Source organism: Patagioenas fasciata, chromosome 17 (genome assembly GCF_037038585.1).
Source record: "Patagioenas fasciata isolate bPatFas1 chromosome 17, bPatFas1.hap1, whole genome shotgun sequence".
Taxonomy (NCBI): Eukaryota; Metazoa; Chordata; class Aves; order Columbiformes; family Columbidae; genus Patagioenas; species Patagioenas fasciata.
The window spans coordinates 7,106,219-7,128,550 of NC_092536.1; the positions used below are offsets into that span (position 1 = coordinate 7,106,219).

The window sequence follows — 22,332 nt, forward strand, 5'->3', positions numbered from 1 at the left end:
GCTATTGTAATACTGATCACACTGGAGCATTTTATAATATCAAACTTTATTGCTCAAAACTAATTGTCTGAAAAATACACATGTAGTACTCAAAGACCAAACACATAGGATTATATGATTGTGCAGAAAAAAAGCAAGCAGAGGCTCAGTGAAAATGAGGCTTTATAGTTGTACCAACTCAGCACTGGCATCAAGCAACTGCACCCAATACAACTTGTACAGTAACCGCTGGTACCTACTTGGGCAATAAGAATGGATTTTGTTTGGTGGTTTGTTGGTTTTTTTTCCCACTTTCTCAGATACACATCAGAATACTGCAATTGATCATTTTATTTGGTTAACAACAGCATGGCTTCTTGCACTTCACATTTCTTTCCACGGAAAGTCAGGAGGCTCTCACTTCCTGAATTTTAGCCCAGGACCAAAGTACAGTCTAGAGAATTAATAAGATAATCGTGATGCTTTTAAATACTCCGATGTTACAAAGATATTTGTATAAAGCCTAACAGCATCGCAGGAAAGTGGAAGTTTACGTACAACAGTTAAGTCTATGCATAAGTCTTTCCAAACTTCTGAGTACCTGACTACTTCATCAGTTTTGTTTAATAAATATTTAAGAAAAAGCTGGATGACTGGTGTTTAAATAGGTAGCATCTGACTATTCACTGGAAGTCACAGTAAGTTATCCATCAGTACCATAAAGATTTGAATGCACAACTAATTTAATCCTTAGAGTCAATATACCACACTTTTGTCGAGAAGCACATAATATGCAAAGCAAAAACTGTCTAATTCCCAAAGGATGGAACAGTTCTTACAAAATACACTCCATCCCTATAAAAATACCCATCCTCCTCTGGATACAGAAGGGATAAATAACAAATACCAGTGACAAAAGCAGCAGTTGTTTTATGCATTCATACAATCAAGATCTAAACCTTTACAGCCGATTACCTAGAAAACACACAAGAGTTACACAACAAGTTTAGGATACATCTGGAATCACACTGTAAGTGTTCATGCAGAAGCTGAAGTTAATGCAATGATCTATCCTCTATCACAGCAGCTCGTGCTTATGTGCAAATGCAAGACTGTTACACTCCAACCAATAGTAAACATTAAAACACAATACTTCACAATGACATCGACAGCAGTTAAAGTTGTTTGTTCCAGCAGTTATTGCGCTATTTTCTGGACATCTCTCCAGTTAAAGGCTGCAGCAAGGTCTAATACCATCCTTTTTTGTTTGTTTTTGTTTTGAATGCATAATATACGTTCTAGGCTTTGGTTCACAATGAAATCTCTGTATGTTTTAATTAAGGGCAATGGTCACCTTGCAATTCTGATAGTGGCAGACTGAGGTAATACAGCAATCCTCTGAAAAATAACAAAAGCAAATTTGTCAGCGAGGCATCTATGGATGTTGTGCAGGTGACCTGCAAATGCAACGACATTCCGATTTCAGAGAACTGAAAAGATCTACACGGGTGATTTGTCTTTTACAGTGCCATCCAAGTACAGATTTTCCTGCTGAAAACACATAAGCTGAAGTAAAACCTACCTAATAGAGTAATATATTTAGGCATAGAAGATATAAGCCCTGTCTTTATGAAAACAAAACAATAAAAAGAGAGACAAACAGTAATCACTGTTTGTCACTACTGCACCAATATTATATACCCTTCGAAAGATGGAGATTTATTAAAGCTATTAAAAAAAAAAAGAGGCAGTGTTTCCTGGAGATTTTTTTTTCAGATAGGCCACTTCTTTAAATAATAGTTTATGTATAGTCCTTCCAACTACCCGTATCCTGTTCTAACAGGACTACAACTCGTGGAACTGAAAAGCTAAATACAGCAATAAAAAAAACGGGTGAATTCATATTTGCAGAGACCTCTGAGCATTTAATTCAAACACAGAAACAGGTAAGACTCCAAGAGTCCTCCTGCTTAACCTCAAACATTATATGCGACATCTTAGAGAACATTAGTTTGAAATACAGATTGGAGTCCAAAATTTCCCAAAGTAATGGGTGATGTTAAAAGGAGGTCTTAGAATACTGATGCCAATATTGTTACAATCGAGTAGGCACTAAATTCATTATGCTGCAGCACTCTATGTCTAACATGGTAAAAAACAACAAAACAACCCAAATAAACCAGAACAGACCCCCCCCTCCCGCAAGCCCCAGCTCCCTGTCCAGGTCCCAGGAGCTGCAGCAATGACTAAACCTGCCCGTCCAGTGCTGGGAGCAGGACCGGGACCCTCAGCAGGACCAGGCTGGGATGAGCCCCCACAACAGCAGCCTGGGGGTCACTCTCCTGGAGAACAAACCAAAGAAGCCACAGCAATGGCTCCAAGAGGAGACTCAGTGCCAGCACCCAGGGGAACGGAACCCACACAGCAGCGCTGGCACCATGGCCACAACTCTCTCTTCCCTGCTTTGTTTCATAAAGCCTCTGGTGACACAGTGAGCACTGCCTGTTTTGTCAAAGATTGTATTTATAATAGTTGCATATTTGTGATTTTCCTATTTATCAGTATAACCTGTTCTGGTCTCACTCTACTCATTACTCTATGTCATATTGCAAATCTACATTCTAATTTACATTGCAGAAGTTACATTTTTTTCTTTAAAAACTAAAAATGTAATTAAAAAAGTAAAACCAAAAACTTCTTAAAAAACCTGAATTGCTGCAGTTATTTCAGATTTCTCAGGGTTGTGGTTTGTTTTATTTCTTCTTCTTTTTTTTTTCTTCAATTCTTTGCTTTTACAGTGCACATTAATTAAGACTTAATTGAGCAAGTCAGACATGTTCTGACTCTAAACAAATGAGAAACTCTTTTATTGCTGGGAGAAGGGAGTGGAAGGTCTCTAAACACCTCACTGGCAAAGCATTTCCAGACTGCTGACCACGGTCAGCTGTGTTTTGGCTCCAAGCTCTGAAAACAGCCTTTCAAATTACAGTTTTTATTTTAATCAAATACAGAGGGCCACATTTCCCCCTTCCAACTGATCTGTAAACTAACATGGGCTCTTTTCAACTGAAGTAAAACCCAATGATTTTGGATATCCAGCCTGTTGCTCTTAACACTACCAGGTATACTTGTTCTTTTCAAGTAATAAAAAGATCTGCATACTGTGGTCTTGGATAACTAAGCCTGGCAGGAGACAAAAAACAAAACAGAACAAAAGAAATGGCATTACTGGCCTAATCCTATGGCATTAGGAACATTGCTCATCACTTCCATGTATTTGTCACCAAAGTGTCTTCTCAGTGCATATTATTATGTGCTGAAATGCAACAAAACGTTTCACAAAAATAGTCTGAGGCATGTTCATACAAGGAGATGTACATATACTTCTTTTATATATACATATATATGAATGTGTGTATATATATAATATCAGCTTCGACCTGTACATAGATAATCTGAATTCCATCCTTAAAACACATCCATTGCAAACAACATGGATGGCTTTCCAGGAAAAAAGTGCTTAATGGAGTTTATCCTGTGTGAACATGCCTGTCCTCTGTGCATTTGCCCAAGGAAAGATCTTCAGGATCAATTCTTTAAACGTACACATCTCAGAGGTATTAAAAAAAAAAAGAGAAAAGAAAAACAAAGTAGGAAAAAGTAATATTGAATATTGCCCTGACGATGCAAAAAGAACAATGCGTAACTGAAGCAGCTTGGATTTTAAAAGTTATCTCACATTCTGCAGCAAACAATTTTTAAATAACCGTTGAAAATCTAGCTCCTCCATTTGTGTTATTGCTCCCACTTGTGAATTTCCTCGTTACACGTCCACAGTACACAGAGGTTCGCTGCCCGGCTGAGCTGACTCCACTATCGTCATCTTGGGCTTCTTTCGCGTTTCCTCCTAAAAGGACATGAAACAAACCCCATGACGCATCAGAAATAGAATATAATAATAAAGCACCATTTTAAAACTTTGAACCATTTCAGCCAAATTTATATGTCAATCTTTGGGAAAGGCTAATTCACCAAAGTAGGTAAAATTAAATTATAAGCCCATTTAAAAGACAGGATGAAAAATCTCTAAATCTCTCTACGTTCTGCTACTCAGTAGGTCTGAACCGTGGCATTCTTCCTCTTTAGAAATACAAAAGCACAGACACTCACTCTTTCTTGTGCCAGTTTTTTCATCTCTTCCTGTAACTTGTTAAGGATGTGCAGATTTGGCTTGTTCTTTTTGGCATACTGCTGAAGTTCTATCACGCTTTTATCAGACGTTTCCTATTCAATGGGACCACAAGCAACAACAGATGAGATATTTTGATAAAAAAAAAAAACAACCAACAACCAAAAGTGGAGCAGAAGTTTAATCTGTGCTAGTTATACTTTGTTAAGTAATCACGTATTTACATGAGTTGGTTAAATATTAAATAGGTTATATAATTGCAATCTGGAAGATGAGATATTAGAATTATTATTGGCAATGAAAGCGCCAATATTCTGACAACAGCAAGGTACGAGAATCTATTCAAAAGAATGAGAATTTCTCATCAAATGCACACGGGCTTCACCATGACAGGAACAACACTACCGTGCCAAACCAGACACCATTAAGGCTTTCTTGTAACTAAATTAAAAACTCCAGAAAAACAGAAAAGCAAAACCACAAACACAAAGTAGGTTACAATCAAACAAAATCATGTTCACCTGTTTAACCATCTTGCTACTCTCTCTACCATACATACGTAAAAGAGAGCCCCAATTTTTCACATGTGGATGCAGTAGCTGTAGGATTTTCTGTGAAGCTAACTGCTTCCCCACTCTTTTATTTTTGCCTGTAAAATAATTACAAAAACGTGTCAATACTGGCACATTACACATTAGATGGACACCAATATTTACTTGTGTTGTTCAAAATTGAGATACAAAATTGACAACATAGGAGAACAGGATAAAAGGGAGATATTACCAGAGGTCACACCAAGTACTGTACTTACACCAGCCTCGCACTGTGTGTTTGCCACAAGTCATGACGTATTCACTCTTCTGATTTTTACCAGGAATGACTTCAAACTTTATAGATGTATCACCCATTCCATGGTTTCTTAAGCAAAAACAAAATCAATATCACATACTTCGCAAAATTACAAACCACTGAAGTGGTTTCAGTTATCTTTGACAGTCGTTGCAATGGAATTAGATACAACCAAGAGTAAGACAAGGGGTGATGGGTTCAAACTGGAACACAAGAGGTTCCACTTAAATATGAGAAGAAACTTCTTCTCAGTGAGGGTGGCAGAGCCTGGCCCAGGCTGCCCAGGGAGGTTGTGGAGTCTCCTTCTCTGCAGACATTCAAACCCGCCTGGACACCTTCCCGTGGAACCTCAGCTGGGTGTTCCTGCTCCATGGGGGGATTGCACTGGATGAGCTTTTGAGGTCCTTTCCAATCCCTGACATTCTGGGATTCTGTGATTTCAAGACACTCATTAATCGAGATTTCTTTTTTAGATCAGAAACTTGCCTTGAATGGAAAGGCAAGCTTGCAAATATATTTGTTTTTCCTTGATACATGCCCCAATCCCAGAAGAGGCCTAAACAGCAAATCCGAATGAAAGGACGATCCAGCATTCCCCAGTTGAGGCCACACCACACCTTACAGTGAAGCCGGGCCAGCCCACAAACACCCCAGTTACTGTGGAACACGGCGGGTACCAGCAACCAGCGCGTCCCAGCCCAAACCTCCTACTCTGCAGCCTCACCTTTTAAGGCACTCATGGAGAATCTGATATGGAGACAAGAGTCCAGCTTTACTGGTGAGTTCATATACCCGTGAGTCTTCAATACTGATATGGTTAAAATACTACAAAGCAATCAAAAAGAATTACTGAGTTCTTGAGGTTTTGTGCAAGTAAGATCTTAATGCTGTTCTTCACCCTCATTTCTCCTCTGTAGCATTAAACAAATTCAGTTACTCTGTGCTTAATACTTTAAAAAGTATTTTTAAATCCATAATGGAGGTATTTACCAACACCAGTAAGACCGTCACACCTAATCATATATTTGCAGACAGAAATTTAAATAATTCTTTTAACTCCAATTTGACATCGTTATTTTTAGGTCCATCTTACACAATCTTATAAATCCTTTGTCATCCTTTCTCCCTTAGGACAAGGTTATTTTATTTGTTTCAACTAATTATGAAATTCTACTTACCAAAATAATAAATTAATAAATGAAAACATAACAGCTATCAGAACATTTCATACTTTAAAAAACGGAGAACATTCTCTGCCTTTTCTTAATGACCACTTCAATAGCAGGGGGCATACACCACAGTTTTAAGTTAAAACAAGCCTACAAACAACTCATTCTGTGCACTACACCTTTAAAAATGAAAACATTCCTTTCAGGCTGATCACTGATCTTTGCCTTACTCCTTATTGATGGTCTGTTCCATGCTGAACTGAAGGGAACATTTCACTGACCAACTAGCTATTTAATGTTTCCAATATAGCGCACACTCTCCACCACTTAAAGAAACTTTTCCTTTGATTTGCTCGGATGACGTTGCTTAAAGTCTGCAACTTGAACTGTCCCATTTGGCAGTAAGTGGCTTTCATAGCCAAGTGAAAATGTCTCAGAAGCCTGGGCGCTTTTAGTTCTCACTTGGTCTTCTAAGAGAACCACACAGAACCAGAAAGCGTCAGCTCTGAACTTTTCAAGGCACCAAGCAGAGGACTCTGGAAGCCAGAACAGGACAGGCAGCCCAGGGGCTTTAACATTTCAGGTCTTCACTAACTGACCTGGTATTTCAACAAGGGACTCCACATCACAGTAAATTTTCTGATCAGTTCTGATAGAACAAAAAAAAAGGTACTTTCATTGCCATAGATCTTGCTATAAATGAAGAATTTCTGATTTCCATTTGAGAAAAATGTTACAAATGTTCATCAATATTTCTGACAGTGAAGGTGTAACATTTTTAAAAAGACTCCAGTAGTGACAGCCAGCAAACAAGAGCTCAATACCTCAAGTTCTTCACTGTCTTTGGGCTTCTCCTCAGAGGTCTGTTTAACAAAGTCGGGAATAAGGATTTCCAGTGTAGCTCGAGCTGCAGAAAATGATTAGAACACCTTGATTACATTTATTTTAAACAATGATTGTAAAGAAAACCAGCAGAACGAAGCACTCTTTAAGCAAGGCTCACATCTCCCCTAGAAATATCACTTTTCCCAAAAAGACAGGACTGTACCTTCTCTGGCTATTAATAAAACAATTCCTACTTACTATTGCAAATGTGGCATCCTCAAAGCAGAAGTTAAAACAGATAAACAATTCAGCAGTTGGTATTAACAAAGAAAAAATGTTACCAGCTTTATTCTTGGCAAGTTTTTTGCTGCTGGCAGTTCCTGCCCCATAAGTTACTCCATCAATGATCACTGAGGCTCCAAAAGGTTCACTTGGGTTCTCTGGAAATGGAGGAGGAAAAAAAAGACAGTTTTTCAGAATTCCCAGTGTACAATACTCATCATGAGCATGAAACAGCACTGCTATCAAGATTCATTTTCTTCATTTCAACTTGCAGAGCGATGGAAATTGTTTACTCTTCAGAAAGACTGAAGAATTTCTTACTCCAGTATCTGAAAAACTAACAGAGATTTCCATTAACAGACTTACCACCATGTGCTTCACTCTTCCAAATGAAGAACTTTTACATTAAGAGGTCATTTGTAATCTGTCAGAATTCAAAGGTTAATTCCAAAATCTTTGCATCACTAACACAGTGCAAATACAAGAACTACACATTCTCATATTGAAACTTCAGTTATTATGTAATGCAAATAGACATAACATAACTCTGAATAATTATAGATTCCACACTAAACTAAGATGTCCAACTTGTAATTCCTTGGCTGCTGACCGCAGGACTTAATCCTTTCAGGCCTGCTGCTCAAAAAGGTGTAATTTCTTCTTTCCCCCAGAAAAGCCTGGCAAAAGCAAAATGCAAGGAATGTATGCTATACCACTTTGTAAAGCAATCTCAAATGCAGCTAGATAAGGCAATCTGGCTGGAATTTACAGAAAAAAATGCCAACATTAATTTAATTCCAGTTATATTTGCCATAAATGTAATATTTTTAGATTCTTGATTAAGCTTCAAGTGCATTCTCCCACAATATTCACCTAAAATAAATATCCAAGCGTAAGATAAGCCCTTCAAAACAGTGTGTGGTCGATCAAAAAACTTAACAGACTTACCACATTCAAAGAAATTGTAAACAGGGCGAACCTTTAGGACTCGTTGCATATATTCATGCAGTATACAAACTTCAGATTTCCCATTGGGATTAATGACGAATTCTACAAAAAAAGAGAGAGGGAAAGACAGTTCAGTAGTTCCAGTCTTTAAAAGACAATGTCTACTACAAATGCATAAATGACAAGACCCAAAGGATAAGTGCCTGCTTAAATTAAATGCAATGCTGTTGAATCAGACATGGACCTCAAAGTCCATTTTCTCTGGAAAAGGATTGAGCAATGAGCCTGAGAAAGTTCTATCAACAACTGGACGTGCACTAATTACAAACTAAGTCAATGTGTCCAATGTTTGCAGTCCCATGGTCTCTGGACCTCTGCACGCAGCATTTTTGGCAGCTAACATCATTTAGAAATCCTTTAATTTGCTCCTAGACACGGATCTTCCTTCTAATAGGCATGGAGACTTCAAATCCACAAACCAGAATCACTCCATTTTTTTCCCCCACAAAATGTTGTTTAGAAGCCACAGATCAGATCACTGTCCTCTTACCCTGAACATGCTCTTTTTATCTGAAAGTCCCGGGCTTTTTTTTTTCCTTTTTGCTGCAACACTACTGTTAGTCAAGAGCACAAACACCACCTGAGCAGGCACTACAGCAGTATGGGAGAGAAAGTTAAGATTTTGACAGATAAAATGCAAGTAAGTCCTTAATTCGGATGGTTTCGATGTGGCTCTAAACCTATTACAGAATTTAAGATAAAGTGTATGAACCAAAAATTCAACTGCACCTCCCCGTAACAGGGAATGGTCAATATGTAGCTCATAAGCTTTAATTCTTCTAAGAAGAAACCCACAAACATAACAATGTACAAAACAAGAGCAAAACCTAACTCACAGGTCTATGGACACTTTAAACATCAGAGTGCCGTAAAACATACTCCTATGGCATCACAGCCAACACGGGCATCAGACACAATATCCACTCCTCACATCACAGGATAGAACTGCACACACAGTTCATTCTTAACTGTCTCTAACTGCTTTAAACGTGTATTTTTAATTTGAGGTTTTAATTTGAATCAATCTGGCACTTGTAACCAGTTCTTAATTTGGAACGAATTAGAATTGGTATAGAACCAAGGTGGCAGTGGCACTGAGTGACCAGGCAGGAGGGTTTTCAGTGACAATGAACAGTAACAAGTAGTTGAAGGCAGTAACCAGTTACCAGGACTGCAACCTTAAATAAAAATAATTTCATTTAGGGATTATTTTTTTTAATTTGAAGTATATTTTGACACCATTTTTCCTTCACTATGTAATAGTGAAGGAAAAGTGCGCCTGGACACATTCCTGTGTGATCTGCTCTGGTGAACCTGCTCTAGCAGGTGGGTTGGACTGGATGATCTCCAGAGGTCCCTTCCAACCCCAACCACCCTGTGATTCTGTGATACGACGGATCCAAAAACACAGAATTCTGGAACAAGAAGAAAGCGGATTTATTACAGGATTATTTTTTGTTGGTCAAGCTTTGAATTGTAATTAGTCTTTGATACAGAATAGCTGAACTCTGGGTAGACAAACTAACCTTTCTTTGTAGGTGCATCTTGCACAGACAAGGTGATGAGTTTCTGATTGGCAGGCAGGATGGGCCGCTCGGATTCCGCCTGCTTCCGCTTCATTTCGCGATTGAATTGCCGTCTCTCAGCCCAGGTTCTGAATTTTTTTACAGTAACTTGTTCAAAGTCAAAACGTTTTTCAAGATAGCGTCTAAAATCTTCCAGATCTAAGAAACACAACCAAGTTACTTTCTCTACCACTGAGCAAGTATTAAGTTTGCTATTTCCACTGTTGGGATGCTATTTTATACTAACAGAACTAATTACAAGTTTTCCCATTACTAAGACAAATGCAAAAACATTTGTGCAAACTGGAAAACAAAACACAAGACCATTTTATTCTGTCACTTGAAGACTTTACTAAGCCCTAGCCAGCATAATATCCAACACAATTTGTAACAAAGCACTAATAGTTGTTCTACTTCAACTGTCCACCCTCTTGTTACCTGAAGCCAGGCGTACAGTGTGTAACAGTAATTATGCTATTAGCCTCAAGTTGCCTCAAGCCGAAACTGATTATTGCTGCCTATTTATTGAACAGCGTACCATGAAACTCTATATAATGATACTGCATGAACTCCATTAATATCTGCTGTCCTCTAAACATAATTTAACACATTTATTTTCACATACAGAATACTGAAAGACTGCTCCCTTGAAGTACAGCTGCTTCTCCTTCATAGGATAGTTCTGCAGATATAATCAGCAAAAATAAATGGCAGCATTCCAAGATGTAGTGAAATAAAAGCAAGGAGCTTGCATTGTTTCCTTCCACAAGGAATTCCAAATGCAAGTCACACTTACACATGATCACTACTTTTTTCAGTAACAGAACAGATACTATTTAAAGAGAGATAGACGGGTGAACTTCATGTAGAAAATAAGTGTTTACTGCTTTTAGTTTTGCTGCTAAATACTGATTTTTTTTTTTTAATCTTTTGGTGTGATTTTCAGACTGAACAGGACACATGTAATGACAAGTTCTACATCTGAATGCTACAAAGATAAGCGGTAGGCTATACTCTGTACCAGTACTCTGTGTAGCAGTAATTTACATAGATGGTACTCTCAGGTTGTGTTAAGCGACACATGAGTTCTCTCTCCAAGCTCCTCTGTAAGTCTGGCAGTGATTTTGGCATGACTTCTTCAGGCAGCTTTTTAGACAAAAACTATCATACTTACATACACAAAATAATGGAGCATCACACCCTTTGGTATGAGTGCAAGTATATTTGCATAAATTATTCTGCTAGACTTGTGCAAATAAGCACATCTAGTTAAACTGCACTATTCATCTTCAGCATCACCTTTATCTTCTTTGAGACCATACTGAAAAGAGATATAATTCAGCCAATATAGAGACTGCATAGAAAAGCCTATTTAAAGAAGTCACACAAACACACCTGACAACAGCAATTCATACGTACACATTGACTCAATTGATTCTTAAACTGAAGTAAAGTCTACAGGACTAAACTTCCAAAAATTTTCACATTTTTGTGTGTAAAACCTTTCTTTGCATGTGGATTCTCAAGTCTTCACCAAAAATCTCCACTGTACCTTTATCTTCCTGTTGAAATAAAAACTGATTTTTTTAATCCTGGACTATTTCTCCAGACCTCTGCGCATGAAAACCAGTGCAGAAAGACAACTGACCACTTGATGTCGGGCAAGATATTATTCAGTTGCCAAGTCTGGAATAAAGCATACGTATCCCAAATGTCAATAACCCACCTCCAGCCAAGACAAGATTCCACTTTCCATACGTACCTACAGATTCATCTTTACACACTTCAACTTTGGCCTTAACTTGTCCTAAGGCTCCTTGTGCTGCATCTCCCCCTGAAGTGTCTTTGTCATCTAAAGGCCCGGAATCAGCGGCAGTAGAGTCTGGTTCTTCTGTTTGGCAGTCCAGTTCTGAAGATTTATCGAGGTGCTTTACAGGTGATACTTCCCCGTTTGGGGTTATGTCATTGTTTTGTTCCCTTTCCTCATTTTCCTTCATTTTTTTGTAATGCAAGCAGGGAATGCTACTAAGCGGAGGATCATGTTTCTGCAATAATAAAATAATACAGGAGGTTTCAGTACCTCAAGGTCACCAAAAGCAAAAGTCAAAACCAAAAGAAGCAATCAAGATGGAAGTTACTTTTATTTAGTCATTGCAAAACCAAAACACAGTAAGAAAAGTCCTATCTTATTTTCAGAAACAGAGCAGTTTAGTTTTCAAATATCTTAGTTCTAACACTGGAAAGAGGCTCACTAATGTAGAAAAATATTCAACTGTTTGCAGGAGCACAACTAATTTTTATATCTCAGTGAGTATTTAAGTAATTGACCGCTCTCACCCTTATGCTTCCTGTGCCCAAGAAGTAAGGTCTAGACCAGGTAACAACTCTAGATTCTCTGTGCAGATATACAGGAATGCCTGAGTTATGGAATGTCATGATCCATCCATCTGGCAAAGGTTCTGTAGGAGGGCGGCCACGACCTTTAAAGCAAAGAATCACTTTAAACTTGGGTAGACAGCTGAGAAAAACAGATAAAGAATCAAGGCTTTCAGTTTTATTGATTTTCCTGTCTCAATGAATAAAACGACACTGAAAAAAGACTAAAAAGGTCTTGTAGAAAGATTTTGTTTTGCTTTAATAAAAGGGCATATGTTTCTAACCCACATTAAATTCTGCAAAATTACAGATTCCATTATATTTTGAACTGAAAAGCAGTAGCAGCAGTAATTTTGACACAGAATTATTTGCTCATTTTGCCACACACAGTCTTCAGCAGTTTTACAGTAATGGAGACAAAAGAAGGGGTCACCCTTGTTCACCTCTCCACTGCTGAGTTAACATCCTTCATAATTTTTCACAAATGCACATATTACAATACATTCTCATTACATACAGCAGATGAAGATCAAAAGTACTCACAAGAATCAGGAACGTGAAAAGCCATATCCTATAGTAAGAAGCCTTCAAACACTACAATTCTGTAACATATTGTTTCACAAGAATCGCTATCCTGAACTTTGTTTGCTGATATACTTCTGTTCTACAGACACAAGCCACACACACACAAAATTACAGATATTTAGTAATCAATAACTTACTTTTAAGTACGGTTTTAATTTTGGTCATCATTGGCTGCACAGTTGTTTCTCCATCAGACTGGTGATCGCTTTCACCACCATATTTCTCATTTTCTACTCTCCTTGTTTTGGGTGCTCGAAGACCCTCTTCCAGAAGAGCATCCACATCATTATCAAAGTCATCCTGAAAGAGACTTTATCAGCCACCATCCTTCTGGGTCTCCTAACCTCCCTTTCCCCTTGCAAAGAAAAAGTGTACATTTTCTCTATGTACTTCCATACAGAGAAAAACTAGAAATTTCCAATGATTCCAGTAAAATGACTGAAAAATAAGAAAATAAGTTTTTGTAAGTAAGAACTGGTATTTTTCATTATGAGAGGAGCTGCAATTGTATAAGAAGCCTTTTAAATGGTATTTTTCAACAAGACTATAGAAGCTGCCACACAACTCAAAAGTTTGACCGACATAATTTACAAGTTTTCAGCCAAAGTTCTGCCTATGAAAATTCTACTCATTTTCACTAAATTTTTACAAATATATGGCACATTTGTGGAAGTGACTGTTTCAGTGAACATCTTTACGCACTTTTTCCTATCCACTCAGAAACCTCTTACTCACTAAAAACCTGTGGATTTACTTACCTCATACGAGTAATTCAAGGTTTCTTCATCCACTTTATCTCTTTGAACGATTGCTTTAGATGTGAACCCTCCTCCTTCTTCATCTATTTCCATCAAATTGTCGGTAAAATCTTCTAGCTCATCCAGAACTGCATATTCCACTCTCTTTTCCTGCTCAATATCATTTTCGTCATCCTTCTTGTCATCATTTTCACCCCCTACTCCTACAGCTTTACCATTACTACCACCGAAAGGACAAGCATGCAAATCCCCATTGACATTATTAATACCAAAATCTGTATCTGCCTTATAATCCTGCTCAACTCCAGTGTACAGAACTTTCCTATCTTTGCTTTTGCAGCTTTCTGTAAAGCTAACACTAATCTTTACATCTTTAAGTAACTTAAGATCTGGGGTGAACTTTCGAACTGAAGGTGCATGACGAGCAGTTCTTGGGCTTTGGTCGCTATTATTAGGGTCTACTATAAGACGACTTTTGTAGCAGGCAGATCCCTTTGTGAGCAGCTGTGTTCTGCAGATACTGTGCGTGTCCCCAGCAGGGGTATCTGACTGTCCATCACCACCAGAGCCAACGTCCATTACCTCTGCGTCACTGGACGTTTGCAGGGGAGGTGGTGGAGGCTGTTCGTTAGGCGGCAGAGGTGGGGGACAAGTGTGACTCTCCACATTCATTTCTCTTGCAGGTTCTTTAGGGAGGGGTGGTACATTTTCATATTGATCCATTTTTAAAACTACTGTTTTTAAAAAAGCAATGATTTAATAAATGTTTATATCTATATTCCTAACACGCATAAGTCCATCAAGATTGGTTTATTGTGTTCTATTCAATATGCAACACTGATGATTCAGTTAAGCTGACTACATTGTTCTTTTCATTAATGTAGACAGCTTTCAGAATCACTGTCTCAATTATTGGAAATCACAATGCATTCAGCTTAAATAGCTGAAGACTAAGACTGCATCTTCAATGGCCAAGCAGGTCTCCCTTTCTTCTTTCAACCTACAAGAAGAAAAAGAAAAAAATCTTTGTCAGAAAAAAACCAAACAAACAAGAAGTATCCCAGGCAAAAAGAAAAAAGTGTCACTCCTTTTGGCATAAATTTCAATTAGAAGAGTGACATTTTTACAGTGGGAAAAAAACAGGGCACCCTGATACTGTTTCAAATTGGGCTGAAACTAGATTGTTTTTACTGCTTGATCTGTACAGCAGGACACACTATCTCTGCTTAGTTAGCAGGCAGGGCATTAAGCATGGCATTTGTAGGCACCAGACTAAAAACCTGGCATTTGGGGGGAATTCTCCCATTATTTAAAATAACGTGGTATTCAAGCCATACTTACCCATACAGCAGAAAGGTTAACTAGCTTACAGTTAAAGACAATCTGCAAAGCCAACAAGATTTTAACAACTAGAGTCTTCTAGCTTTTTGAAAGTTTAAGTTATTAGGTACTTTAAAATCTCATTGGAAGTTTTAACAGGAAATCTCATAATTTACTAAAACCACAAAATTAACCTCTAGATAACAAGATATTAGAGATTAGATATTATATTCTATACTATTATGTGACTATACATTTGTATGTCTGAGGAATTCAGGTCTAGAGTAAAAGCACAGATTAATTCCGGAGGGCATTCAGAAGCCAGCGTTTTAAGTAACTGAACCTGGCAAAAACATTCAATTGCTCTATGAAATTTTACAAGAGGTGGGGGTATATGTTTTTCTTTTGTTTTGGTCTTGTTTTGTTTGTTTTTTACATAAGTGCCTTCCTTCTACCATGTCTAAGATGGCTTCTTCAATTATACTTTTGTAATCTGTGGAGGATCACAGGCACCTGGGGACAGGAAGGATAATTTCTTACCTGGTATTTTGGTTTCTCCAAGTCCCTCCATACCACCCCAAACTGGCCTTAAATCTTCCTGTGAGCTAGAAATAAAGCAGCATTACTCTGCTCAAGACAGCCAGCTGGTACTTCCAGGTAGCAGAGAAAAATCTACTAAAGTATTCTAGAAAGATAAACTCGAGTCCTGACATTGCTGTATAACATTCGAAGGCAACACGGCAGAACGTCTGGGTTGTCATGAGGGACTTAGAGAAGCCAAATATAACTCTCTAATGTGTCTCTACACCAGCACAGACAGAACAAACAAACATCAATATCCAAACACCAACCAGGGCAAGGCAGGAAGCTGGGAATTGGGAGTTATGGTGGGATCAATTAAAATTCAACAGCATATAGAATCTACCTACCTGGAAGCTGGAAGAAAACAAAATACACAACAGAGCAAACTCTTATTTTAGTCATTTGGCAATAAAGTTTTGCTGGGGCAGCAGAACAGGTTTAGTTTTGTTCATTTTTTGTTCATTATACTCAAAATTGGCACATTCGACACTAAGCTTGACAGGCATTGTAGGTTTACTATGCAAAAATACTCCATTTTGATAAAAGCTCTAAAATAATCCCATCTTTTGTGATACAAACCTATTACCTTCCAGAATGAAAAACAGCTCATTCACCAGTAAGACAAGAAATTCTAGATAATTCAATTCAACCCATTCTACCAGATGACCGTACAATCACCTGAGCCGTGATCAATTCCTTCTTCTTTCAACAGGTTCTGAAACACCTAATGTCATACAGAACAACTCTAGAAATATATTTGCATAATAACCTTCCCCCTTCTTTATCTTTAGATTAAAAAGAAAACAAAAAGGTGAATGACAGATTATTAAGTTCTTCGCAATAAATCATTAGTGTCTTCATTGTTAATTTTAAATAGAAGAATCAAAAGTCACAGTACAAGTTCAGTAACTCCTGGAAACTAAATGCCTAAGTAATCTAATTTTTCCACCTTAGAGTCTTCAAAAGACTCTTTAAAAGAGCAAACAGAAGTAAACTACACAGAAATGAAACACTGAAATTGGTATTCTAGAATCTGAAACAGCACTATGATCAAGGAGCTACCTGGTCCAACTAGAAAGACTTTCTGGCAAGTCATAAGACATGATCGTCAGTGTCGTTTCCACATCCCCGATACACGTTCTGCTCCTACGCTAAAGAGTGTTTTACCAACACTAATGTCAAAACACAAGACATTAATCTTTACCTGCCTAGCTTTGGCAGTTCGATGATACTACACCTCCGCTTTTTGCAGAAAAGATGTCTTGTTATTATATTCAAGCACTATTAACAATGAAATTCTTGTTGGCCTTGAAATAATGAACAGCATACCAAATCACTGCCAGGGCTTGTCTGCTATAATCAGAACATATACCGTGGCCAGAAAAAGGACCAGACCAAGATGATTTTAAACTAGCTTTTACATTGCTAGCCATGAACCTGCCGCATCCCTGGGGTGAGATAACAGCCTGGCAGCTCTACAGTTACAGTGGGCTACAATACCTTCCTATGAGCTACAAAAAGCCAGGGAGAAGTGGAGTAACTCAAGTCCAATTCCCATCTACTTTCTTGCCAACTGTGTTACAATACGCCCTTTATATCAGGGGCTAAAAAAACAAAAAAGACACACAAACCCCCAAAAACCAATAAGGATTTTTCCTTAGATATCAGGTGTTTCAAAGAAAGACAGAGGGATGAAACCTAAAAGGATGAGTTAGATGAGCCTGTAGGTTAAAAACAGCCGAACAGACCTTAGATAAAGAGAACCTAACAACCATGTGTAAAACAGACTCAGCATACTAGGCTATATAGTATTAGAATACAACATAAGTTAGTCTGCGTATTCTCATCCTTAATAAACTTGCTCTGAAATAACAGATTTTATTATCCAGGGGTCTACAAAGTTCCATCGATGGTTTCCATAAGGATTCCTTAAAAAGAAAAGGAATAACATTGACATCTGCAATAGCCAGTACAAAGCACTGAAGGAACTCTGCATGAACTGCTGGAAATACAAATGCACAGCTCATGTTCTGCAGATCACCAACACACAGAAATGTCACATTTTTAACTGCTTGCTCTTATTTTGAAAAAGTTTCTTATCACAAAGTAAACGGAAAGAAACTAATATATGGTGGACACCTAAAATGTATCTAGCAGACTGCACAGTTTCCAACAAAACCAGTATCTTGGTTGGTTTATAGCTGTTCTTTGAAGGCAGAAAGAAAAAAGGAACAACCAGTTCTTTGTTTAATAAGTACCACTGCCTATTCCTGCAATCAGAACAGGCAGATCGGGGATGGCGGGGGGAAGTACACAGAGAAAAAGGGTATCTCTGGTCAAGACAGGAGAAAATCAGAATCTTAGAATTTGTAATCAGCACTGCCCAAATTCAAAGAGGAACTCCCTTCAGTGTGTAGCATGTTGGCCATCTTACAAGTCAGTTCAATAAAGAACATATTTTCTTCATGAATACCTGTAGTTGCAATCAGGAACAAGGAACAGCATATCACAGCCTCTCTCTTCAAAAATCGCTTTTAAAAAGCAACTGGATGACTTGTCAGAAACTGCTTACTTCACATTCAGTGGAGCCCAGAAGGAAGAGTGGCTCAGAGCAAACTCTCTTTATTAGCTCTCCAAATACAGAGTCTTCCTCATCCTCCAGCTCCAAATGGCAACTATGCAGAGCAGAATTCATGAGGTATTGATCATACTTAAAGATCCACTCAGTTTTAACCCTTATCAAAGTAATTACTCATTCACAATCACCTACCTTCTTTTTATTATATCTATCGTCTTTTTTGATACACATAGTCCTAAAAATAATTTAATTCTATTATCAACTGCTAAACACACCCCCCCAAACCAAAATCAGAAACAAACAAAAAAACACCCCACAAACAAACAAACCAGCAACACAAGGAGACTGTTTGTTGGGTTTGTTTAGGTTTTTTTTGTTCGGTTTTGGGTTTTTTTGTTTTGTGTTTTTTTTTAAAACCAGTCTCAAAAGTCTCAAAAGAAAAATAGTCTGTAAATTACCTACTACTACAGGAAGTCGTTTCTCTCCCCATTATCAGCTATAGAATAGAAAGATTCTGCAGGAAACAACCACTTCATGTAAGTGATCGAGGCAGTCTAAGAAAAGGCAGTATGGGCCCACCCATTATCAGTGGTAAATACACACAAGGCTGAAGAACTTCTCTAGTTCATAAGACTTCATCCCATTTTGGAACAAGCAGAGTACATAATTTCAGAAAGGCACCATCAGAAATAGCAAAACAATTTCTGCCTTTATATCTTGATCAGTTTTCTAGCAGGGTTTATGTGGATTCAATTAAATACGAAAACCACACAACTGATTTTTTAAAAATATGCAAATCAGGGCCTAGGAAGAATAAGAAAAAAGAAATCTTACTTTCATATCACAAATAGCTTCTTACTTATAAACAACAGACATAGGAATCAGATTCCCCTCACATTCTCTAAAAAAGCAGAGTAATTCTGGTAGTCAAAAGGAGCTGCCCAAAAGAACTAGTGACCTAACTTCTCATCCAGAATTAAAAATACGAGCCCTTAAGTTCAGTTACTTAAACAGAAGGAAGAAGGGAGAGACAGTAGAAAAATTAAAGATCTAACTCCAATATCTGTAACTCTCAACCTAAGGAAGTAAAGCAATTGAATGGGTTCACCCAGCAAGGCCTCAATCCCAGTTTATGAGGGAGCGATGCCTGGATGTCAGGGGGATCCGGCCTCTCAGCGCACAAATGGACTTTTTAGATAAGCCTGACACATACGGAAAATAGATGCAACAGAGAGACTTGTATTTTTCTAGAAAAAAAAAAAAAGGTGAAGGAAGTTAGGAGAAAAACACATTTTAAGTTTGTAACAGGATAAATTAGAGGAAGATATAACTGTACTTCACTATTAACAGAAGGAACGCACGAAGAAGAATTCTGAGAGCTCCGGACAGACACACCACCTTATCTTCACCGTCCAACGCACCAGAACTACAAAAAGTGGAAGGGCATTGGTGACGGGTTGGCTTTTCTCCCGAACTCCGCACAAGAGACAGGCTCTCCTGCCCTGCACAAACCGCGTGTGCAGCGGAAATCCGCCCCCTCACCTCCCTTGAGAACGCGATGCCGCGTAGAAACTCACGCCAGAGTTGCTGCTCCCCATCACCTCACTGCCAGGGAGGCGTGCGGGAGGGTAGAAAGCCATGGCGTTTTTCTTCCCTCTGCTACTCTGAACGCAATTCCACGGCGGGAGCAAGCAGGAATGGCTGGGAGCGAGCGGGAAACAAGAAACCAAGCCCAGCCCTCCCCCAGACCCCCTGAACAAAACCCAACACGAGCTCCGAGGGAAGGAGCCTTCGGCCGGGGGCGGGGGAAGCGGCTCCGGCAACACCCGCCGAGGAGCGCAGTCCCCGCCCGCTCGGGCGACGGGATGTCGGTGCCTCCGGCTCGGCCGCTCGGGGAGAGGCTCCTGACGGCGCCGGCCCAGGGACCACGCGATACGAGTGGCGAGCAGCGCGGCGGGCCGGGCCGGGCGGCCCCCGCAGGCGCCGCGGCCTGTGGGGACGGAGGGGTTACTGGCCACGCAGGCCCACTCGTGCACGCCCTCCCGCCGCCCCACAGGGCCAGAACCAACCTGGGCCATCCCCAGTGTCCCCGCCGCTCCTCCGCGAGTGGCGGGGGAGAGCAAGCTCGGCCGTCTCAGGAAAACCGTCCCCCACTCCGCGCCGCTGCCGCCATCTTTAAACGCCTGCTTCAAGCCGCTCCGGTTCCCGCAGGCGGGACTCCGCGCCAGCCAAGCCAATTGCTTTCCCAGTCTCTGCTGTCAAGAATTTGAAATCTCGACAGCGACTGGTGAGCTCCCTGGCATGTTAACTCGCTCTGCCAATAGAGACGCGAAAGGCATACGCCCTCACGGTACCAGGCCAATGAGAGGCAGGCGGGGGCGGGACGGAGGCGGTGGGAGGGTGTGGCTGGCCATGACTGGCAGCTGCGCCGCGGAGGGCGGGCTCCTTTGTCTGGGCCGGGGAAGCCCCGCCGCCATTGCGCCACCTCCAGGACAACCGGGCCGAGCGGGAACCCGGGGCTGGGGGAAGTTATTGATTTTTATCAGACTCGATGAAAGGTCCCCTTTTTTTATTTATTTATTTTTTTCTCCTATAGACACTCCTTCGTGTCTTGAAACAGCACAACTACAGCGTTACCCCTTCAAAACCTATTTACTTAAAAAGGGTATATCAAAATAGATCCGTATTTCCTATCATATGTAACAAGCAGTTCTCAGAACAAGCCCCAAATATGACTGGAGCATTTAGACACCATTTCTAAATAATTAGAGGAAACATCTTACACAATTTATGTAAAGTTACTTCTAAATCATCAGACACAAAATATTACCATAATACATCACTGGTTTAATAACCTACAGTGTAACACCATTTAACTATTATTTTGTTGGTTTCCATACACGATTTCAGGACATAAGAATATTTTTCTGATATGTCACTCACATCCTTGAGGTCCCCAAATAGTGTTACATAAAATAACAGCAATATTTTAAGAATATTTTAAAATAATACTTTTGAAGACCTCTGCTGGGCCTTTCATCTTTGTGTTTGCCTGGACCAACATATGTAATGATCCAGTGGTAATTCATAGGGACATGATTTCATGGTACTCTATCAACACAATGATAAGGCTACTGAAATTGGTTTCAATCTTTGCAAGTTGCCCTCAAAAAATGAAAGCAGTTTCTAATTTTTAATTCCTCATAACAGGCTTCTGCACTCAAGTCATTATTTTTGAGTGGTTTTTAAATTATGACTGCTTTTATTAATTTAAAAATGAACCAGTTCAGAAGGCATATTTAATAAATATCCATGGTTTGCAAAACAGCCATTCGCATCATGCTTCAACCTTCAAAGCTGAGGGAGGAATCTCATGATTAAGTACAGAATTGGAGTTGATGCTGGCATTTGCTCTAAACTAGCTGTCCCCTCATAAATTGCTACCATTGTGACAGAAGATTGCCCCTTTCAAAGGGTATATGAAAATGCAAGTATCATGACTCATTTGCATTCAATTTATATGACAGTATAATTGAAGTATTGCACAACATAGAAAACAGGTTAAATTTGTGTGTACACAAACAGCAATGTCCAGGGATCAGAAGAGGCACAAACACAGATTTTTGTGTCAAGTTGGAAGAATTAAAATGCCTGCAGTGCTTTGAAAGTGAAAAAAATAAGCAGTATATTAGTTTTTCCACTGTGCATCTGTTTTCAGAGGATCATACTACTATGACTTAATGCCATGATGCAACAGCAGATTCTTTGAGACCCTGACACTACAGGGAAATACACTTTTAATATAAACAAAAGAACAGCAATCCAGCAGCCAAACAATGGTTTCAGCAAAACAATGTTAAAATCATAGTTGAATTTTCAACGCAGAAGGCCTAATAGGACCTCTGGAGAACTAAATCTGATCTGCTACCTGACAAGATGCATATTCACCTGAAAATGCTGATGGCTTAGAATTCTGACAAAAGACTTGTCAAACATGCACACCACCCTTATCTTCCATCCAGAGTTTAAATCAGAGGTATGCTGGTCCACCTGCACAGTGCAATCAGGATTTACAATGAACTATCGTTATGATCAGCAAACCTAATGACATGAGATTTTCATATGCAAGATAAAGGAAGGCTGGACAGAAACAACCGCTGTCAATGCAAAATGCAGAAAATGACCCTATTAAGAAAGCCAACTATGCATTTCCTAATGAAGTTAACAGGCTGCATTAATCAGATTGAAAATTAGGTGGAGCCAGTGT

The 22,332-nt window shown here is 39.2% G+C and overlaps 1 protein-coding gene across 2 annotated transcripts; it reads right to left on the reverse strand.

The window, feature by feature from the left end:
- Positions 1–27: 27 nt before the first annotated feature.
- Positions 28–20,291, reverse strand: DGCR8 (DGCR8 microprocessor complex subunit). 2 transcript variants are annotated; one of them, XM_065851343.2, is made up of 14 exons: positions 20,135–20,291; positions 13,586–14,585; positions 12,965–13,127; positions 12,204–12,346; positions 11,629–11,911; positions 9,828–10,025; positions 8,242–8,343; positions 7,353–7,451; positions 7,011–7,093; positions 5,742–5,842; positions 4,980–5,086; positions 4,690–4,817; positions 4,150–4,263; positions 28–3,886 (listed from the first exon to the last, which is right to left on the reverse strand). In XM_065851343.2, the coding sequence occupies exons 2-14, from the start codon at positions 14,306–14,308 to the stop codon at positions 3,803–3,805; spliced, it is 2,328 nt and encodes a 775-aa protein (XP_065707415.1). In that variant the 5' UTR covers positions 14,309–14,585; positions 20,135–20,291; the 3' UTR covers positions 28–3,802. The 2 variants fall into 2 exon arrangements, with proteins under 2 accessions (XP_065707415.1, XP_071672076.1); XM_071815975.1 differs by lacking the exon at positions 20,135–20,291 and adding an exon at positions 19,643–19,811.
- Between the last annotated feature and the right edge of the window lie 2,041 nt (positions 20,292–22,332).

Coding starts and splice junctions, on each gene's coding strand:
- DGCR8 (XM_065851343.2), bottom strand. CDS start 14,308: ATGGATCAATATGAAAATGTACCACCCCTCCCTAAAGAACCTGCAAGA. Junction 10,026..11,628: donor GTGTAAAGATGAATCTGTAG/GTACGTATGGAA, acceptor TGTGTTTCTTAG/ATCTGGAAGATTTTAGACGC. Junction 5,843..7,010: donor AAGACAGTGAAGAACTTGAG/GTATTGAGCTCT, acceptor ATTGCTTTGTAG/TATTTTAACCATATCAGTAT.